General features: G+C 41.7%; 1 protein-coding gene across 1 annotated transcript; it reads right to left on the bottom strand.

Moving 5' to 3' along the window:
- Positions 1-1,584: 1,584 nt before the first annotated feature.
- Positions 1,585-6,409, bottom strand: LOC119275622 (F-box protein At1g80960-like). The gene is made up of 4 exons (XM_037556498.1): positions 6,013-6,409; positions 2,504-3,388; positions 2,232-2,384; positions 1,585-2,121 (listed from the first exon to the last, which is right to left on the bottom strand). Exons 1-4 carry the CDS (start codon positions 6,061-6,063, stop codon positions 2,038-2,040), a joined length of 1,173 nt encoding a protein of 390 aa, XP_037412395.1. The 5' UTR covers positions 6,064-6,409; the 3' UTR covers positions 1,585-2,037.
- Positions 6,410-21,961: the final 15,552 nt, after the last annotated feature.

The raw sequence follows: 21,961 nt of genomic DNA, 5'->3' as shown, positions 1-21,961 counted from the left end.
TTTTCCCCACCGGATTTTTTAACGGATGTATACAAGGAATATTAATTGTCCTCTAAACTTACTAATTGAGTTTTGTCCTTTCAAGGTTTTCTCATATAAGTTATCAAGGAGACAATTACCATCATATGTCATATCATTTTCTCCTTATATTTTTCCCATTGGGTTTTAAAGGAATTTTCAATGACATATCAGATCACACTCTTTTTCCTTATGAGCTTTCTCTCGAAGTCTCTCATAAAAGATTTTAATGAGGTGATATATGCAATACTTTCAACATTCCCCAATAGTGATTTTAAATGAAAGTATATCAAGCATATATATATTGTTCTCCAAACTCATCAACTAGTTTTTCTCCTTCTTCAAAGGTTTTTCTTGTAGGAGTTATCAAGGAGACAATAATCATTATATGTTGCATCATTTTCTCCTTATTTTTCCCACTGGGTTTAAAGGAGTTTTAGCAACATATCTGCACTATTCTCCTCATATTTTTTCCACAGGGTTTTTGGAGGAGTTATACAAGATGATCAATTATAAACACTGGACTTTCCGAAGATGATTGATTACTAATACAAGACGGCGTTGTACAAAGGGGAGTGTTAGAAATAGATTATTTTGTCAAAGTGCCATACGGACGCCTGTGTCGGTAGGGTCGCATCCCTTCTGTACGGACGCCTGTGTCCGGCGCCTCTTCCTTCGTTGGTGCTCTCTCGAGGCACCCCTCTACTTATATATATACCCAATTGACACTAACAGCGGCGACAGGGGTGCAGCCTTGTGCGTTTTTTCTCTTTACCGTAGGACGACTTGTGTGTTGATTTGGGGAAAAGAAGCGTGATGGGTTCCGTCTATACAGAGATATACTCCACCGTCTCAAATTGTCAAGTGGTGAAAAAAAAGTGTAAACAACGAACCGGACCGGAGCAAGGACAAAAATCAGACAAGAAACGACAGCGTAGGAATTACCACAGGAACCCTTTAAGAAAAAGGAATTACCCAAAGAACTGGGAAATCACCACAGCCAGGCTAGCTTAGCCGGGCTTAAATTCTCTACTTATAAGTAGTACTTACTATATACTCCTATTTCACAGTACAAAAAAGTGCAAGCATTTATCACAAATAACACATCCGAAACTTACGTTTGCAAAAATATTTCACACTTATGGAACAATACTACTTACCCTCCCATACTCAGTACTCTACCTCCATCCTGGTTTATTGATTCTTCGTATTTAGTGTCAAATTTTAATCATAAATTTAACTAACAAATTGTAAATGCATGCCACCAAAAATTATACCATTGGAAACTACTCCCTCCGTTCCTAAATATAAGTTTCCACTATGGACTACCATTTTAGAGTAGATTCACTCATTTTGCTTTGTATGTAGCCCATAGTGAAATCTTTACACAAACTTATACTCCCTCCGTCCCAAAATTCTTCTCTTAGATTTGTCTAAATACAGATGTATTAAGTCACATTTTAGTATTAGATACATCCGTATCTAGATAAATCTAAGACAAGAATTTTGGGATGGAAGGAGTATTTAGGAACGGAGGGAGTACGTTCAAATACAAATCCAATGATATGATTTTTTGTGACATGCTTTAACATTTTATTAGTTAACTTACGAACAAAATTTGACACAAAATACGAAGCGGGCCAGTAAACCAGGACAGAGGTGTACAATCTTAAAATATACATAACCGAAAAGGTTCACTAGTGAGCTTGCAGCTCAAGAGCAGTATGTTGACCAAGTAGCAACATGCTCTAAATTGGGGAACTGAATCCGGACGGCCGAAGACAGCATCCCCTCATTGAGCTCGTGGGTGAGCGACACCTTCTCCTTCAATGTCCACTTCTGAACCGTTTGCTTGCAATTCTGACACACTAGACTCTTATAAAGTTTTATGTCCTCCAGACTCACCGCTGCTTCCATTACATTCCGGACAAAGCGCACAATGTTGTCATATGCTAGAAACCTCCCAAAGATTCTGACCTCAGCAAGGTTGCGATGCTTGAAATCAGATGCGGATGGTTCCTACTCTAGTCCCTTGTCCTTCTCGCTAAATGCATACAGTTTTCTCTGCTCCCCCGTTACCATTTCACATAAATGATCCCGCACCTGTATTTTGTTTTGTCAGATCAAAAAAAAAAATTAACTGGCCACACCAAGTTTGAACTTCAAACTGAGACAATAAAAATGAGAATTGGATAATCGGTACAAGAGTTCACCACGATGCATAGTTCCTTAAGGCTGGGTGCCCCTTGGAGTATGAACATTATCCAAGTCAGATCGCATCCTTCAAAAATGTTATACAAATTCACACGCCTTAGTTTGTGGAACACCGGTAACAATTGTCTTCGACCTTCCGGTTTGACCCAAATCTGCAAAAGAGGGGAATAATGCAGAATTATGTTAACCAAATATAATGATTACAAGTTCCACCCCACATGGACAGCAAAACTTGTGCACATCACTGACAAAATTGAGGACCTTCACTAACCTTCTCGCTTTTGAAGTTCAAATGCAGATTGCTTATTGCTGTTTTACCAAGCAACTCACTTAACTTGAGCATCTTGTGCCAAGAAAAACCAGTATTAATGATGCTGACAGTCTGGAGCAGAGGGGCATAGCCAAGACAGAAGGGGTCATCTTGAGATCTAAATACATTAACTTTCAGTACTATGAGTTTTGGTACCCACTTTAGATCAATCCTCTTAATAATCCTACTGCAGGCAATCACTAGTTCACTGAGCTGTGGGTGCTCCACTTCCAGCAAAGACTCAATGCCCATATCACAGTGGTAGAGGCGGAGGAACTCCAATTGCTTGCATATACTGAAAATTTTCAGAAAGCCTGATTCGCCTAACCTCAAATTCTCTAGTGTGAGGCGTGCAAGACCACCAAATGTGACTGGACAAGAATCAAAGAATGACATGAACTGACTCCCATAAGTGAGCAGCTCATTATTGGTAAAAACATTGCGCAACTTCGTTAAGATTATAAACTCAACTGAAGCAACCTTTTGTGTTGCTATGGTGTTGGCAACAGTCTGGCCAATGAAAATGGACTCATCTCCCAAGTAGAATTCCATGCGCAACAGGTGAATACTGTATGGATTTCCCGCCCTCCTTTCAAGTATGCCCCTGGTTGCTTCCAGCATGGCAGTATTGGCCTGAAGTATATCATCTGAGGTTAACTTCCTCCCTTCGTGCTTGGGCTGAAAAGAACCAACCATTATAACAACCTTTGAGAGTATCGCAGGGATCTGCTTCCAACGTCTGGATAGGATGGTGGTTCGTGTGGCATCAGCAATATCAAGTCGCTCCACAATGTTGAGCAAAATGTCATCAGGCAACTTGCTGAGCATATCAACTTCATTATCCTCCTACATTTGATATGGAAACAAATCAGAGTTGATTTCTTATTAGTATTTTCCACAAACAAAGATACAATTTTCAAACTTTCTCACAGAAAGACGCAATTTTGATTATAACTATTATACTTACCCACAAAACAATGCAATTTTGATTATACAGTTTTTATACTTTCCACAGAAATAATGAACACAAATTTGATTATACAAATTTTATACAACCTCTGTAACTTATGTACCAAAAACGTCTTACATCAAGTTACAGAGGGAGTACTTTCGAAGATACTGGCGCAATTTTGATTCTTTCCCACAAAAAAAGTGCCCTGTTTGGAAGCAATGTTTTGTTTTTTGAAAGCTCAGTATTCCGATACTATGGCTTTTGAGTTAATTACACCCATCATACATAATCTTGGAAACTAGTGAAAAGTGGTACACTAACTCTGGTTCAGATAACCAAACCACACAAAACTGTCTGAATCAACCCACAGGCCGACAAGTGTCATTGTTTCTTTATAAAAGAACCCTGAAGCTAATTGAATCTGCACAACAAAGGTCCTAGCCTTATAATCCCTAAATCTGCCGCTGTGTTGGTCGCAGCAGAGGGCGGCAGCAGCTGCGGCTTGAGCACAGCAACAGTCAGTCAAGCACACCCACCAAATGCAGCAGAAAGAAGGAGGCAGCCCGAGAGGGTCATGTTGCACGGACTGCCCGCCGCAGAAGAGCCTATCGACGGTGGGGGCAGGCGAGCCACGCTAGGGCGTCGGTGAGCAGCAATGGGAGCGAGCAGGGTGTGAAGAAGTCCCTCCGGTAGCAGCAACAGGAGACTGAGGCAGTGGGCGCATCGTCAAGGCACTTTAGGTCATGCAACACGAGCCAGGCGCCGCCCTGGCCGCTGCAGTTCAGGGAGGTGGTGACCAATGGGTACAATGAGAAGTGGGTTTGGGCAGACCAGGAGGTACTGCCTCGCCGGTGAGGCGTACGGCACAGATGTTTAGATAAACAATAACGCTTAAGAAGGCCGCTTTCCATGTGACACACGGAAGTGTGAGTGGAGGTTAAAGTGAGAGAGACAAGAGATTAAACAAACAACAGCAAAGAGCCAAATGAGAAGCTAGCTCCTCAATTTGGCTGGGCTACTATGAACGAACGATCACAACACCACACTAGAGATTAATTAGTCTTCCGGCCGCTGCACTGTATGGGCGCATGTATTGCCGCCGTTACATGGGCGACATGGTGGAGTGGTGCAAGTAATGGGTCGGCTAGGACACCACAGCCGTCGTCAATCTCCTCTACATCTGCTGCTGCGCCCTCCATGCGTGGGGCTCCTCTGACTACCTCAAGGATGTCGGCAAGGGTGGGACGTCAGACAACATGTCATGCGCGGGCGGTGAGGCATCGACCAACACCAGTTAGGTGTTCACGCATGCCAGGGACTACGTCTTACGCAGTAGACGGAGGCATGCACGTACAACGCGACTGCCATGGTCGGCATGTTTGCCATGCTCACAAGGTAGCCGAGCGGGATTCCTTGGCGACGACGGCAACAATGCCGGCCAACGGGTTGGATTCCACGGCGCACACAAAAGCCACGAGAGGCGTCGGCACAACTAGGGTAAGGGAAGATGGCAGCGCGCTTGCCGCCACCTGCAGGAGACACAACCATGTGGCACTTGGTAGTACTCGAACAGCCTCCGCAACCTGAACGAGAACAATCACAATGCCACAACAATGTGCCCACTACGATGCTCTTTCCGTTGCCGATTAGGTGGCTCAACCCCCTCCCACCTCCGCCGTCGCGGTTTCATTGGAGGGCTCCTCCATGGTGGGCAGGCCTTGCAACATGAACCTCTGGGTCGAGGGGCTGCTGCTGCACGTCCAGGCTGTTGGTCAGTGGAGGCTGAATCACATGGCGGTACGCTGCTGCTGGCGGGTGCGCTTGGCCGCGCTCCAGCTGTGCAGCCGCCCTCTTTTGCGGTCAACACAACAGTAGATATGGGGATTTTAGGATAGGACCTCATGTGACAAATTTGATTAGCTTCAGGGTATTTTTTGTTAAGTAACAACGACACGTACCAGCTAGTGTGTAGATTCAGACTGTTTTGTATGGATTCGTTATCTGAACCAGAGTTAGTGTATCACTTTTGTGGGGTTTTCAAGATTGTGTTTGATTTTATTATCTCCCAGGAAGTTCATGTATTGTGGGTGTAATTAACTCATGGTTTTTTTATAAATGAACTGTAGTTTATGGAAGCATCAGTTCTTTTTAAGTATTGGCATGTTTGGCAAACAACGTATAACATCATAACAAGCCACCACTAGACAGGGCTTCTGTTTTAGTTTCTTTAGTTTCTAAAAAGAGGTCCCAGCCTCTTTTTCTAATCTAAAATACTGCAAAAATACTACAGTTATAATACTACAATTTTAACTAGAGCCAAACAAAAGTATTTAAAACCATAGTTTAAAGAAACTGTAGTGTCCTTGAAATACTTTTAAAATACTTTGCAACCAAACACACCTAAAAGAGCATGGATTCAGATTATGATTCCTACCTTTTATTGATCCTTGATTTTGTTCGCGGCGAATTTGTAAGAGGATCTACCTAAAGTTAAAAAGGAACAGGAGGACGAACTCACCACAATGTTGAGGGAGGATTTGCTGAGGCCCTGCACGGATGATTTGGTCATCGATGTGGTGTGCAACTCGGAGATCAATTCCAAAGACCGGTTTCTGGATGCATCTAAAAAAGGACTGGTTTGATTGCGGATTTGCGACAGAAAAAGGGGAAGGCTTCGATTGCGGACTGCGGCTCGGGGAGGAGCCGCTTGATTGCTTCGATTGCCGGTTGCGGCTCGGAAAGGAGCTGCTGCTGCTGCTTCGATTGGGGACTGCGGCTCCCAAAGGGGGGTCTGCTTATTTGGTCGCCTCTTCGCAAGCACCACTCGATCCTCATACGAGGCCTTCGACGGCGACGGCGAGATGAGGCAGATCGGAAAACGGCAGGCGGCGGCGCATAACTGACCTCCGATCTCCTTTTCCTCTCTTAGTGGAACCCTAGGAGGGGGGTTCACCATTTTATATACGCGGCCTGCCTGCGATGGAGGAATGATGGGCTAGGCCGCGATGCAGGAATGATGGGCTAGGCCGCGATGTACGCTTGCAGCGTGAGGCCGACTTGGCTGATTTGTTTACGGTGCTATCTAGAATTTCTTAAATCTTCTCAAAAAAAATTCTAGAAATTCCTAAAAAAAATCTATCTTTGCCTAAAAAAACTATCTATTTATCTATCTTTACATATATATATATATATATATATATATATATATATATATAGAAATATTACTCATCACCCAGGTTGCAGTTTAAGTTATTCTTCACCCGAGATAATCTTACGATCGCTTCATAAATATATTACGTTTGGAATACAAATAGTTACATTCATATTGATTCACTACGTAAAATTTGGTATAAGAAAACAAATAAAATAGGTTATAAAACTAGAAATATCACTTTTTATGTATGTTTTTACGTTTGTAACTTTACATAACATAAAATATTTTTTAGGCGAGTATATATTTTCTTACGTTCTCTTTTGACGTTTGAAATAAGACAAATTTTACGAAACCTAAAAATATGGTGCATTGATGTCAAAATAGAGAGGGGTAAAGAATAACTATTCCCCACCATATATAGAATAAGACTAAATTTGTATTCGGGGCGGCGGCGGCCCGAACGGGTAGGATGGCTTCCCGGATGAGCAGGGCAGCGTCCGGGGACGGACGGAGCGGCAGCCGGGAGCGAGCCATGAAGGTTTTGATGGCAGTTGGACTCCGACCAACGGTCTTTCGCATATACAGGACACCCTCGGGTTGACTCCGAAATCCTTATTTTCACATGTTCGGTGGGGATATTTTCCGCGCCCCTTAAAAAATTTTACAGGTCGGAGTCGTTTACGAGTTCTATTCGGATCGTTTTTCCCGCCTAAAACTGTACACGGTGGTTATTTTACAGTTTCGTATGTTTTAAGGGGTTTGCTAAAGATACTCTTAAAACAGCTTCCACAAACAAAAACTACTATGTATCTAAAGGGATGGTCTTGAGCAGCACTGCAGTTGCTAAGCCACATCCATCAACAAGACAAACTCTTACTTTTGGATACTTTCTGTAAAATAATTCGCCACTTCCATTGAGTTGTTTTGCTGCCTGTGCCAGCAATATAAGGGATTAACTATTTGCCCTGCCCACTTTATGTGCACTAAACATTGGCAACAGATTTGTTATTGTCCTATTAATTACATATAAACTACTCCCTCCGTTCATAAATATTTGTCTTTTCATACGGATGTATATAGACATATTTTAGAGTGTAGATTCACTCATTTTGCTTTGTATGTAGTCAATTGTTGAAATCTCTAGAAAGACAAATATTTAGGAACGGAGGGAGTGGAAGGAAGATAAAAGTTATCCCTACATCTGTTTTGTCATTATGCCCTAATATGTACTTCCTCTGTTTCTTTTTACTTTGCATATAAGATTTGATTAGAGTCAAACTTTGTTAACTTTAACTGAGTTTATAGAAAAAATATCAAGATTCACAATATGAAATCAATATTGTTAGAAGCATCATGAATTTTATTTTCATACCATTAATTTTAGTATTGTAGACGTTCATTTTTTTTCCCTACAAAGTTGGTCAAATTTTACAAAGTTTGACTTTGACAAGATCTTATATGCAAACTAAAAAAATAGATGGAGTATTAAGCAGTTCAAAAGTCAAATGTTGTGTTAAAGCACACAGAGAGAATTACGTTACAATAGCATGGCCATCGTACCTGCTTTAACAGTCCTAGACTGACCACTTGGAGGTCAGGAAAACCAGTACGTACTCGTGAAATCGGAGTACTAGCAAGCTAAAGTAGCCTTTGACCTGACTACCATTAGACTGGACTAGTGCCGACGCGTCTGTTCTTCCAGTCTGGAACTCTGACACTAAGCAAAGAAATTTGTGGTCTCGTGTATACATGGGCACACACATGCACGACGCAACGCCCGGACGACTCGGGCTTGCTCAACAGAACACCAGCGGCTACTGCCCAAAACACCAACGGCTTGCGAACCAACCTGTGGTTGGATGGTTAGAAAAACTGCGGTATTCCCAGCCCATCAGGGTTCAAATCCTGGTGCTCGCATTTATTTCTGGATTTATTTCAGGATTTCCGGTGATGCACATTCAGTGGGAGGAGATGTTCTCGTCGATGACGAGGCACTTATGATGACTTCGTAAATCTCAAGATGATATGCCGACTCAGTCTTTCGAAGGTGCTCATGGAGGTAGGGTGTGCGTGTATACGTTCATAGGGGTGAGTGTATGCGCGTGTATATGAGCGTTTTGTGTCTGTATTGATGTTCAAAAAAAAAACACCAACGGCCTCGGACTCTAATGTGACACACACGCACCGGCACCGCGACACAAACGCACACACGCACATGGCACACCCGCCACGGTTTATTCCACAAGCACAAGACTAAACCAGTCCCTGTCGTGGTTTGATAGTCGGCGCTGCCGCATGAAGCTATCATTCCTCCCACAGACAGCAGGAGTGAGGTGATGGGCGGCCTCGTCGAAGAAGGTAATGCCGTCGTCACCTCGTTGAATCCCTCCAAACTAAATAAAGATTAGGAAAAGATCAGCAGAAGGTGGCACCGTGGTGGCGTGGCCTCATCGGAGTATATCTATTAATTTTATTGCTAGTATATTGGGTCAAGTGCGACAGACAATTCGTCAATTTATGCAATTTTGTAGGGGGTAATGAAGCGTGTTTATGAAGTTTTGTAAGGGGTAATAAGCGGATCATTAGTTGGGTTAGAGGTAAGTGGAGGGGGCAAGAAAAAAATTGCAACAGGCTGCAATGATGGACCCGTGAATGACTGAAGCCTCTGGAGATTTGTGTGATGTAGGGATACTATGCGCCTCAGGAATCCTGACAGGCGACAGCTACGGCTCAAGCTTTTATCCTGGTTTTGAGCATACTGTTTTGGTTCAGACTTGTGCAAGACTGACGCTAGGCCAATTTGAAGAAAGTTGTGTTAACTAGAGGACATACACTAGGCGTGTTACACACACAATTGCTGCACGTTTGACCGAACAAACAGACACATGAACTGCTATTCTGGGACAGTGTTAAGATGGAAAGTATGGATGCACATTGCTATATTTGTGTGTATAGCAAACTAGGGTGCAGCCAAGACTGCCTTCTGAAACGAAAAGATTCAACTTTTCTAGTTGTGCTTTTGGGTGAACTGAAGGAAAGGTAACAAAACCACTGGTTATGTCTGAAGATTGATGTGTCAACTGTTGAAAATAGAGTGCAAAATTGAAGCTGAATTTTCAGAGAAATAATAGGACAGAAATCATTCGACACAATGGTGCATGTACAATTGAGATAATTGAGATCAGGTGAAAGAAATCTGATAAATCCATTTGATAACAATGCGTCTAATGCAGTACATGGCAATGAATATGTTGGTTACAACATGATACAAATGGTACCATAACTGAAGATACTGACATAACAAAAAATAGGACTACACACTACTAAACTTGATGCACATAACCAACGCAGGTCCTCCTCGCTGCCTCCCACATAACCAACACAGCGAAGGAAAGGCCGTTCATGGTCTCTAGAATTTGAAGACCGACGCCTAACATCTGGCTCGCTGCAGTCGCAAAGAAAAAAGGGGCTGTCACCGTCCATGGATGCTCCCCGGTAGCTAATTTGATAACCCAAATTTCCTTAACTGTAAAATAATCCATGCTGGCTGTAGGGCGTTGCTCGTTGCAAACACGATGAATATGATGTCCGTGACATGGTATTAGTGCTGGTCAGAGAAACAAAACAAAGCACTGACAAATAGTATTGCACTTTGCCTAAAATGAGTGTTTGTTGTTCTCGCAACATCGAAAAAAGGTCCTGCATAGTCCGGAACTCTTTGTGTCAAACGGTGCCGTCCGGCCAGACAAACACATAGGCATGTGGTCTAGACTGCAGCTAGGCTATGGACCACCAAGCTAAAAGAGGAAATATGAGAGAGCTGCGGAAAATCGTTTAATTCAAAGATGGAAAGAGACAAAGCTTGCCTGGAACATATCCACATGCTGGATGGACGGCTTTGATTGTAGAGAGCATGGACTTACACAATACATAGACTTTTCTATCTCTCTCTCTTTCTCTCTCTCTCTCTCCATATATATGGAGAGAGAGAGAGAGATCAACTAAACATTGTGAAGATAAATCATGAAGACAAATCAATGTTGAAAACAAACCAAATGTGAAGACTATGCAAACATAACGCCAAGAGAAATGCTTCAATAAGAATTTGGTGGTGGCGTTACCCACCGTATAGGAAGTATTAGACCCAGACACGGCGCACAATTATCGTGGCGCTCCGAAGTCAGATTCCGCATTAATGTATTCACACTCAGAGGGTAAGTCTTCTTTGATTGAAGATATACGTTACTTCATGGGTTGCACATCTAAGTTGTCACGATGCATAAGCGTTTGGATGTGTGTCCAATTACAGGACACTTGGATTCTAAGATATTTAGCTCACACCGCAACTTGCAAAACCTTTTCTCATCCAAGGGCTTAGTGAAGATATCTGCCAATTGCTCTTCAGTGTTGACGTGAATGATATTAATATCTTCCTTGTTGACATGATCTCTGAGAAAGTGATGACGGATCTAAATGTGCTTTGTCTTTGAGTGCTGAACTGGATTCTTGGAAAGCTTGATGGCGCTTTCATTGTCGCAGAAGAGTGGTGCATTCTTTGTGTTGATGCCATAGTCCTTGAGAGTTTGCTTCATCCATAGAAGCTGAGCACAACACGATCCAGCAACAATGTATTCAGATTCAGCAGTGGAGAGTGATACACAGTTCGGCTTCTTTGAAGACCAACAGACAAGTGATCGACCGAGAAAGTGACATGTTCCTGAGGTGGACTTGCGATCAACCTTGTCACTAGCATAATCAACATCAGAATACCCAATCAGATCAAATGTTGAGCCCTTTGGATACCATAATCCTATCGTTGGGGTGTAAGCCAAATATCGAAGTATTCGCTTCACCGCTAGGTGATGCGACTCCTTTGGTGCCGCTTGGAATCGGGCACACATGCAAACGCTGAGCATTATATTTGGCCTAGATGCACATAAGTAAAGTAAAGAACCAATCATGGAGCGGTATACCTTTTGATTGAACTCTTTACCATTGTCGTTAGGACCTAGATGACTTTTGGTTGGCATTGACGTTGTGTATCCTTTGAAGTCTTGCATTCCAAACTTCTTCAGGCAATCTTTGAGGTATTTCTCTTGTGATATGAAGATGCCATTCATTTGCCGATGGATTTGAAGACCAAGGAAAAACTTCAGCTCACCCATCATGGACATCTGATATTGCTCTTGCATCATGTGCCCAAACTCATCACTGTATCTCTTGTCAGTTCAGCCGAAGATAATGTCATCCACATAGATTTGGTACACAAACAGTTCACCGTCATATGTCTTTGTGAAGAGTGTCGGATATAGAGAACCAGGTTTGAAGCCTTTGCTCTTCAGGAAGTCTTTGAGTGTGTCATACCAAGCGCGAGGAGCTTGTTTGAGGCCATACAGTGCCTTGTTGAGCTTGTATACCATATCAGGATGTTTTAGACCTTCAAACCAGGTGGTTGCGCAACATACACTTCTTCTTCAATCTTGCCATTGAGGAAGGCACTCTTCACATCCATTTGGTACAGAAGGATGTTGTGGTGGTTGGCATAGGCTAGCAGTATGCGAATGGCTTCAAGCCTTGCCGCCAATGATATTGTGCTTGCGAGGACCAGAACGCTTGACCAGTTCCCATACATTGTTCAGCTCGAACTGATGAAGCTCTTCTTGCATAGCTTGAATCCATTCCGGTTCCATAAAGGCTTCAGCAACTTTCTTGGGTTCAGATATAGAGACAAATTCAAAGTGCCCACAAAAATTTGCTAGTTGTGTTGCTCTTGAACGAGTGATTGGACCAGGTGCATTGATGCTATCAATTATCTTCTCAATCTGTACTTCATTTGCAACACGGGGATGAACTGGGCGAAGATTTTGCCCTTGCAGATCATTGTCTTCAGCTTCAGCATTGACTTCAGGCTGATCATTGTCTTCAAGTTGACTTGGTGCAATGATGAGTTTGTCTTCAGTCTGAGCTTCTAAAGGTATGATTTCTCCAGTACCATGAGCCTGATAGATTCACTAGGAGGAACTTCATCTAGCACATTTGGCGGGTGCTCTCTTTGCGAGCCGTCAGTCTCATCGAACCGCACATCCACAGTTTCAACCACTTTATAGTGAAAGAGGTTGAAGACTCTGTAGGAGTGCGAATCCTTTCCGTATCCAAGCATAAAACCTTCATGTGCTTTCGGTGCAAATTTTGAAGTGTGATGTGGATCCTTGATCCAGCACTTAGCACCAAATACTTTGAAGTAACTAACGTTTGGCATCTTACCAGTTAGCAGCTCATATGATGTCTTCTTTAGAAGCTTGTGAAGATAAACGTGGTTGATGACATGGCATGTAGTATCGATGGCTTCAGGCCAGAACTTCCTTGGAGTCTTGTACTCATCAATCATCGTCCGAGCCATCTCAATGAGGGTTCTGTTCTTGCACTCCATGGTGCCATTTGATAACCCACAAGTGTAGGGGATAGCAACAACTTTCGAGGGTAAAGTATTCAACCCAAATTTATTGATTCGACACAAGGGGAGCCAAAGAATATTCTTGAGTATTAGCAGTTGAGTTGTCAATTCAACCACACCTGGATAACTTAGTATCTGGAGCAAAGTATTTAGTATCAAGAGTGGTATGACAATAAAGTTAACGGTAGCAAAAGTAAAGATAATACTTTTTGGGGTTTTGTAGTAATTGTAACAGTAGCAACGGAAAAGTAAATAAGCGAAGAACAATATATGAAAAGCTCGTAGGCAATGGATCAGTGATGGATAATTATGCCGGATGCGATTCCTCATGTAATAGTTATAACATAGGGTGACACAGAACTAGCACCAGTTCATCAATGTAATGTAGGCATGTATTCCGTAAATAGTCATACGTGCTTATGGAAAAGAACTTGCATGACATCTTTTGTCCTACCCTCCCGTGGCAGCGGGGTCCTAGCAGAAACTAGGGGATATTAAGGCCTCCTTTTAATAGAGAACTGGAACAAAGCATTAGCACATAGTGAATACATGAACTCCTCAAACTACGGTCATCACCTAGAAGTATCTCGATTATTGTCACTTCGGGGTTGTCGGATCATAACATATAATAGGTGACTATAAACTTGCAAGATAGGATCAAGAACACACATATATTCATGAAAACATAATAGGTTCAGATTTGAAATCATGGCACTCAGGCCCTAGTGACAAGCATTAAGCATAGCAAAGTCATAGCAACATCAATCTCAGAACATAGTGGATACTAGGGATCAAACCCTAACAAAACTAACTTGATTACATGGTAAATCTCATCCAACCCATCACCGTCCAGCAAGCCTACGATGGAATTACTCACGCACGGCGGTGAGAATCATGAAATTGGTGATAGAGGATGGTTGATGATGACGACGGCAATGAATCCCCCTCTCCGGAGCCCCGAACGGACTCCAGATCAGCCCTCCTGAGAGAGATTAGGGCTTGGCGGCGGTTCCGTGTCGTAAAACGCGATGAAACTTTCTCTCTGATTTTTTTCTCCCCGAACGTGAATATATGGAGTTGGAGTTGAGGTCGGTGGAGGTCCAGGGGGCCCACGAGATAGGGGGCGCGCCCTATAGGGGGGCGCCCCCTGTCTCGTGGACAGTGTGTGGGCCCCCTGGTGTATTTCTTTTGCCTAGAAATTCTTATTAATTCCAAAAAGTGCCTCCGTGGATTTCCAGGACATTCCGAGAACTTTTCTTTTCTACACATAAAACAACATCATGGCAGTTCTGCTGAAAACAGCGTCAGTCCGGGTTAGTTTCATTCAAATCATGCAAGTTAGAGTCCAAAACAAGGGCAAAAGTGTTTGGAAAAGTAGATACGTTGGAGACGTATCAACTCCCCCAAGCTTAAACCTTTGCTTGTCCTCAAGCAATTCAGTTGATAAACTGAAAGTGATAAAGAAAAACTTTTACAAACTCTGTTTGCTCTTGTTGTTGTAAACATGCAAAGCCATCATTCAGGTTTCAGCAAATATTATGAACTAACCATACTCACAATAACACTTAGGTCTCACAATTACTCATATCAATAGTATAATCAGCTAGCGAGCCATAATAATAAAACTCGGATGACAACACTTTCTCAAAATAATTATAACATGATATAATAAAATGGTATCTCGCTAGCCCTTTCTGAGACCGCAAAACATAAATGCAGAGCACCTTTAAAGATCAAGGACTGACTAAACATTGTAATTCATGGTAAAGGAGATCCAGTCAAGTCATACCCAATATAAACCAATAGTAATGAATGCAAATGACAGTGTGCTCTCCAGCGGGTGCTTTTAACAAGGGTGATGACTCAACATAAAAGTAAATAGATAGGCCCTTCGCAGAGGGAAGCAGGGATTTATAGAGGTGCCAGAGCTCGATTTGAAAATAGGGATTGAATAACATTTTGAGCGGCATACTTTGACTGTTAACGCAACAACTATGAGATGGCTGTATCTTCCATACTACTTGCATTATAGGCAGTTCCCAAACAGAATGGTAAAGGTTTATACTCCCCCAACCACCAACAAGCATCAATCCATGGCTTGCTCGAAACAACGAGCGCCTCCAGCTAACAACAGCCCTGGGGGAGTTTTGTTTAATTATTTTGATTTGCTTTGATCTTTTTGGATCATGGGACTGGGCATTCTGGTTACCGGCCCTTTCTCGTGAATGAGGAGAGGAGTCCACTCCTCTTGAGAATAACCCACCTAGCATGGAAGATATAGGCAGCCCTAGTTGAAACATGAGCTGCTTGAGCATACAAAACAAAATTTCATTTGAAGGTTTGGAGTTTGGCACATACAAATTTACTTGGAACGGCAGGTAAATACCGCATATAGGAAGGTATAGTGGACTCATATGGAACAACTTTGGGGTTTAAGGAGTTTGGATGCACAAGCAGTATTCCCGCTTAGTACAGGTGAAGGCTAGTAAAAGACTGGGAAGTTACCAACTGAGAGAGCGACAACAGTCATGAACATGCATTAAAATTAATTTACACCGAATACTAGCATGAGTAGGATGTAATCCACCATGAACATAAATATCATGAAGGCTATGTTGATTTGATTCAACTACATGCGTGAACATGTGCCAAGTCGAGTCACTCAATTCATTCAAAGGAGGATACCATCCCATCATACCACATCATAATCATTCTAATAGCATGTTGGCACGCAAGGTAAACCATTATAACTCATAGCTAATCAAGCATGGCACAAGCAACTATAGTCTCTAAACGTCATTGCAAATATGCTTACTTCATAATAAGCTGAATCAGAAACGATGAACTCATCATATTTACAAAAACAAGAGAGGTCAAGTTCATACTAGCTTTTCTCATCTCAATAAGTCCATCATATATCGTCACTATTGCCCTTCACTTGCACGACCGAACGATGTGTATAATAATAATAGTGCACGTGCATTGGACTAAGCTGGAATCTGCAAGCATTCAACTCAAGAGATAAGACAGGGTAATATGGGCTCTAAGTTAAATAAACAATCATGCATATGAGAGCCACTAAGCATTTTCAATATGGTCTTCTCGACCCCAAAGAAAAGAAAATAAAATAAAACTATTTACACGGGAAAGCTCCCGACAAGTAAGAAGAAGAAGAAGAAATCTTTTTGGGTTTTCATTTTAATTCTACTACAAGCATGGAAATTAAACTAACTAATTTTTTGGTTTTTCTTAAAGTTTATCAGACACACAAGAAGAAAACTAGAAAAAGAAATTTAAACTAACATGGATAATACAATGAAAGAGTATGAGCACTGACGACTAGTGTGTGAACATGAATGTAAAGTCGGTGAGAAATACATACTCCCCCAAGCTTAGGCTTTTGGCCTAAGTTGGTCTAGTACCAAGGACCGCCGCTACTCTCCCCGGTGTACTGGGAGGTGTAATCAGGATACCACTGGCTGGTCATCTCCGGTTCCCACTGGATAGATGATGCATGATAAGGGTCCAGTTCAGGTTCCGGCTCAGGTTCAGGTTCTGGAGTAAAAGCTTGGGCTCGATGATTGTTCACCGCTTCCGGTGTGACAAGAAAATTTTCTGCAAGCAAATCAAACAACAGAGGCGGAGGCAAAATAATAATCTCAAAGTGTTTCTTATTAAATCTAAGTTTATACAAGAGCATCCTATCTTCGTTGTCAACAATAAACTTGTGTGCTACCATGCTCTTGTAATCTAAAATGTGAGGAGGCAATTTTGTCTCCTCTTTCTCATGGTGCCTAATGGGTATCTGAAAATGTCTAGCAAGGCGTGCAACATAGATACCTCCAAATATGGGGCCTTTTGTATGATTTAGGGCTATTTTTTATTGCACGAATAAATCAGAAAATAGATAGATAATACTATTTTTTTCTTTATTTATTCTAAATAACAGAAAGTAAAAAGAGGGTACAGAAGGTTGTGCCTTCTATTTTCATCCATCTCATGATCATCAAAATGAATCCACTAACAAGGTTGACCAAGTCTTCTTAACAAACTCATTTTGAATAACACGGAACCGGAGAAATTTTGAATAACACTAAGTTACCTCAACGGAGATATGAAAATACCCAACAATAAGAATATCATACCTTTTCTTGATAGTAGGGAGAGGAAAATCAAAACCTCCAATAATAATAGTTGGAACTTTTCTAATAGAATTGATGCTATGAACTTGAGATTGTTTCCTCAGAAGTGTACCGTATGCTCATTACCATTAACATGAAAAGTGACATTGCCTTTGTTGCAATCAATAACAGCCCCTGCAGTATTAAGAAAAGGTCTACCAAGGATAATCGACATACTATCGTCCTCAGGAATATCAAGAATAACAAAGTCTGTTAAGATAGTGACATTTGCAACCACAAGAGGCACATCCTCACAAATACCGACAGGTATAGCAGTTGATTTATCAGCCATTTGCAAAGATATTTCAGTAGGTGTCAACTTATTCAATTCAAGTCTATGATATAAAGAGAGAGGCATAACACTAACACCGGCTCCAAGATCACATAAAGCAGTTCTAACATAATTTCTTTTAATGGAGCATGGTATAGTTGGTACACCCAGATCTCCAAGTTTCTTTGGTATTCCACCCTTAAAAGTGTAATTAGCAGCATGGTGGAAATTTCAGCTTCTGGTATCTTTCTTTTATTTGTAATGATATCCTTCATATACTTAGCATAAGGATTTACTTTGAGCATATCAGTTAAGCGCATACGTAAGAAAATAGGTCTAATCATTTCAGCAAAGCGCTCAAAATCCTCATCATCCTTTGACTTGGATGGTTTAGGAGGAAAGGGCATGGGTTTCTGAACCCATGGTTCTCTTTCTCTACCGTGCTTCCTAGCAACAAATTCTCTTTTATCATAACGTTGATTCTTTGATTGTGGGTTATCAAGATCAACAACAGGTTCAATCTCTACTTCATTGTTTTTGCTAGGTTGAGCATCAACATGAACATTATCATTAACATTATCACTAGGTTCATGTTCATCACCTGATTGTGTTTCAGCATCAGAAATAGAAATATCATTGGGATTCTCAGGTGTGTCTACAGTAGGTTCACTAGAAGCATGCAAAGTCCTATCGTTTTTCTTCTTCTTCTTTTTAGAAGAACTAGGTGCCTCTAAATTATTTCTCTGAGAATCTTGCTCGATTCTCTTAGGGTGGCCTTCAGGATACTAAGGTTCCTGAGTCATTCTACCAGTTCTAGTAGCCACTCTAACAGCAAAGTCATTTTTATTATTTAATTCATCAAGCAAATCATTTTGAGCTTTAAGTACTTGCTCAGCTTGAGTAGCAACCATAGAAGTATATTTGCTAACTCGAAAGCATTATTCTTTATCTCTCTACCAACATAAGCATTAAAACTTTCTTGTCTAGCCATAAAGTCATCAAATTCATCTAAGAACAGGCTATGAAATTTAGTAGAGGGGATTTCAACTTTATCATATCTATAGAGCGAATTTACCTTTACTACCTGTGTCGGGTTATCAAGACAATGTGGTTCTTCAACAGGCGGTATATTAAGACCATGTATTTCTTCAATAGGAGGTAATTTCTTAACATCTTCAGCTTTAATACCTTTTTCTTTCATTGATTTCTTTGCCTCTTGCATATCTTCAGGACTGAGAAATAAAACACCTCTCTTCATCGGAGTGGGTTTAGGAATAGGCCCAGGATTTGGCTCAATTGGTTCAGGAATTGCCTCAGGAATTGGATCAGGAAGAGTCCAATTATTTTCATTAGTCAACATATTATTCAATAGTAATTCAGCTTCGTCGACTGTTCTTTCCCTGAAAACACAACCAGCACAACTATCCAAGTAGTCCTTGGAAGCATCGTTAGTCCATTATAAAAGATATCAAGTATTTCATTTTTCTTAAGAGGATGATCGGGCAAAGCATTAAGTAACTGGAGAAGCCTCCCCCAAGCTTGTGGGAGACTCTCTTCTTTGATTTGCACAAAATTATATATTTCTCGCAAGGCAGCTTGTTTCTTATGAGCAGGGAAATATTTAGCAGAGAAGTAATAAATCATATCCTGGGGACTACGCACACAACCAGGAGCAAGAGAATTATACCAAGTCTTAGCATCACCCTTTAATGAGAACGGAAATATCTTAAGGATATAAAAATAGCGAGACTTCTCATCATGAGTAAACAGGATGGCTATGTCATTCAACTTGGTAAGATGTGCCACAACAGTTCCAGATTCAAGGCCATAAAAAGGATCAGATTCAACTAAAGTAATAATCTTAGGATCAACAGAGAATTCATAATCCTTATCAGTAACACAGATAGGTGAAGTAGCAAAAGCAGGGTCAGGTTTCATTCTAGCATTAAGAGACTGCTGCTTCCATTTAGCTAATAATGTCTTAAGATCATATCTATCATTGCAAGCAAATATAGCTCTAGCAGCTTCTTCATTCATAACATAACCCTCAGGAACAACAGGTAATTCATAATTATTGGGAGAACCTTCATCATCACTATCATCAATAATAGCATCTTCAATAATTTCGTTCCCCCTAACTCTAGCAAGTTGTTCATCAAGAAATCACCTAATGGCAAAGTAGTATCACGCACAGAAGTAATTTCATCATGCATAGCAGAAGTGGCATTATCAATAACATGCGACATATCAGAATTCATAGCAGTAGCAGGTTTAGGTGTCGCAAGCTTACTAATAACAGAAGGAGAATCTAGTGTAGAGCTAGATGGCAGTTCCTTACCTCCCCTCGTAGTTGAGGGCAAAATCTTGGTTTTAGCGTCTTTCAAGTTCTTCATAGTGATCAACAGATATAAATCCCAAGTGACTCAGAGAATAGAGCTATGCTCCCGGCAACGGCGCCAGAAATTAGTCTTGATAACCCACAAGTGTAGGGGATCGCAACAACTTTCGAGGGTAAAGTATTCAACCCAAATTTATTGATTCGACACAAGGGGAGCCAAAGAATATTCTTGACTATTAGCAGTTGAGTTGTCAATTCAACCACACTTGGATAACTTAGTATCTGCAGCAAAGTATTTAGTAGCAAGAGTGGTATGATAATAAATGTAACGGTAGCAAAAGTAAAGATAATAGTTTTTGGGTTTTTGTAGTAATTGTAACAGTAGCAACGAAAAAGTAAATAAGCGAAGAACAATATATGAAAAGCTCGTAGGCAATGGACCAGTGATGGATAATTATGCCAAATGCGATTCCTCATGTAATAGTTATAACATAGGGTGACACAGAACTAGCTCCAGTTCATCAATGTAATGTAGGCATGTATTCCGTAAATAGTCATACGTGCTTATGGAAAAGAACTTGCATGACATCTTTTGTCCTACCCTCCCGTGGCAGCGGGGTCCTAGCAGAAACTAAGGGATATTAAGGCCTCCTTTTAATAGAGAACCGGAACAAAGCATTAGCACATAGTGAATACATGAACTCCTCAAACTACGGTCATCACCGAGAAGTGTCCCGATTATTGTCACTTCGGGATTGTCGGATCATAACACATAATAGGTGACTATAGACTTGCAAGATAGGATCAAGAACACACATATATTCATGAAAACATAATAGGTTCAGATCTGAAATCATGGCACTCAGGCCCTAGTGACAAGCATTAAGCATAGCAAAGTCATAGCAACATCAATCTCAGAACATAGTGGATACTAGGGATCAAACCCTAACAAAACTAACTTGATTACATGGTAAATCTCATCCAACCCATCACCGTCCAGCAAGCCTACGATGGAATTACTCACGCACGGCGGTGAGCATCATGAAATTGGTGATGGAGGATGGTTGATGATGACGACGGCGACGAATCCCCCTCTCCAGAGCCCCGAACGGACTCCAGATCAGCCCTCCCGAGAGAGGTTAGGGCTTGGCGGCGGCTCCGTGTCGTAAAACGCGATGAAACTTTCTCTCTGGTTTTTTTATTCCCGAATGTGAATATATGGAGTTGGAGTTGAGGTCGGTGGAGGTCCAGGGGGCCCACAAGATAGGGGGGCACACCCTATAGGGGGGGCGCCCCCTGTCTCGTGGATAAGGTGTGGCCCCCTAGTGTATTTCTTTCGCCCAGAAATTCTTATTAATTCCAAAAAGTGCCTCCGTGGATTTCCAGGACATTCCGAGAACTTTTCTTTTCTACACATAAGACAACATCATGGCAGTTCTGCTGAAAATAGCGTCAGTCAGGGTTAATTTCATTCAAATCAGGCAAGTCTGAGTCCAAAACAAGGGCAAAAGTGTTTGGAAAAGTAGATACGTTGGAGACGTATCACCATTCTACTGAGGTGTGTAAGGAGCTGAAAACTCATGAGTGATACCCAGTGTATCAAGATAAGTGTCGAGGCTAGTGTTCTTGAATTCTGTGCCGTTGTCACTTCTGATGTGCTTGATCTTGACGCCATAGTTCGTCATGACATGATTGGCGAATCGTCTGAAGACATCCTGCACTTCAGTCTTGTAGAGGATTATATGCACCCATGTGTATCTTGAGTAATCGTCAACAATGACGAAGCCATAGAGACAAGTAGTGGTACTAAGAGTAGAGTAGTGAGTAGGGCCGAATAAGTCCATGTGAAGTAGCTCGAAGGGTTGAGATGTCGTCATGATTGTCTTTGAGGGATGCTTGGCCCTAGTCATCTTCCCAGCTTCACAGGCACCACATAGATGATCCTTCTTGAACTTGACGCCCTCGATGCCCACAACATGCTTCTTCTTTGCGAGAGTGTACAAGTTCCTCATACCTGCATGTCCTAGCCTCCGATGACAGAGCCAACACTCTGAAGCTTTCGCTAGAAG

Source organism: Triticum dicoccoides, chromosome 3B, assembly GCF_002162155.2.
Source record: "Triticum dicoccoides isolate Atlit2015 ecotype Zavitan chromosome 3B, WEW_v2.0, whole genome shotgun sequence".
In the NCBI taxonomy this organism is placed as follows: domain Eukaryota; kingdom Viridiplantae; phylum Streptophyta; class Magnoliopsida; order Poales; family Poaceae; genus Triticum; species Triticum dicoccoides.
This window is presented reverse-complemented; position numbering and strand designations above follow the sequence as displayed.

Coding starts and splice junctions, on each gene's coding strand:
- LOC119275622 (XM_037556498.1), bottom strand. CDS start 6,063: ATGACCAAATCATCCGTGCAGGGCCTCAGCAAATCCTCCCTCAACATT. Junction 3,389..6,012: donor AATCCTCCCTCAACATTGTG/GTGAGTTCGTCC, acceptor TATCAAATGTAG/GAGGATAATGAAGTTGATAT. Junction 2,122..2,231: donor TTAAGGAACTATGCATCGTG/GTGAACTCTTGT, acceptor AACAAAATACAG/GTGCGGGATCATTTATGTGA.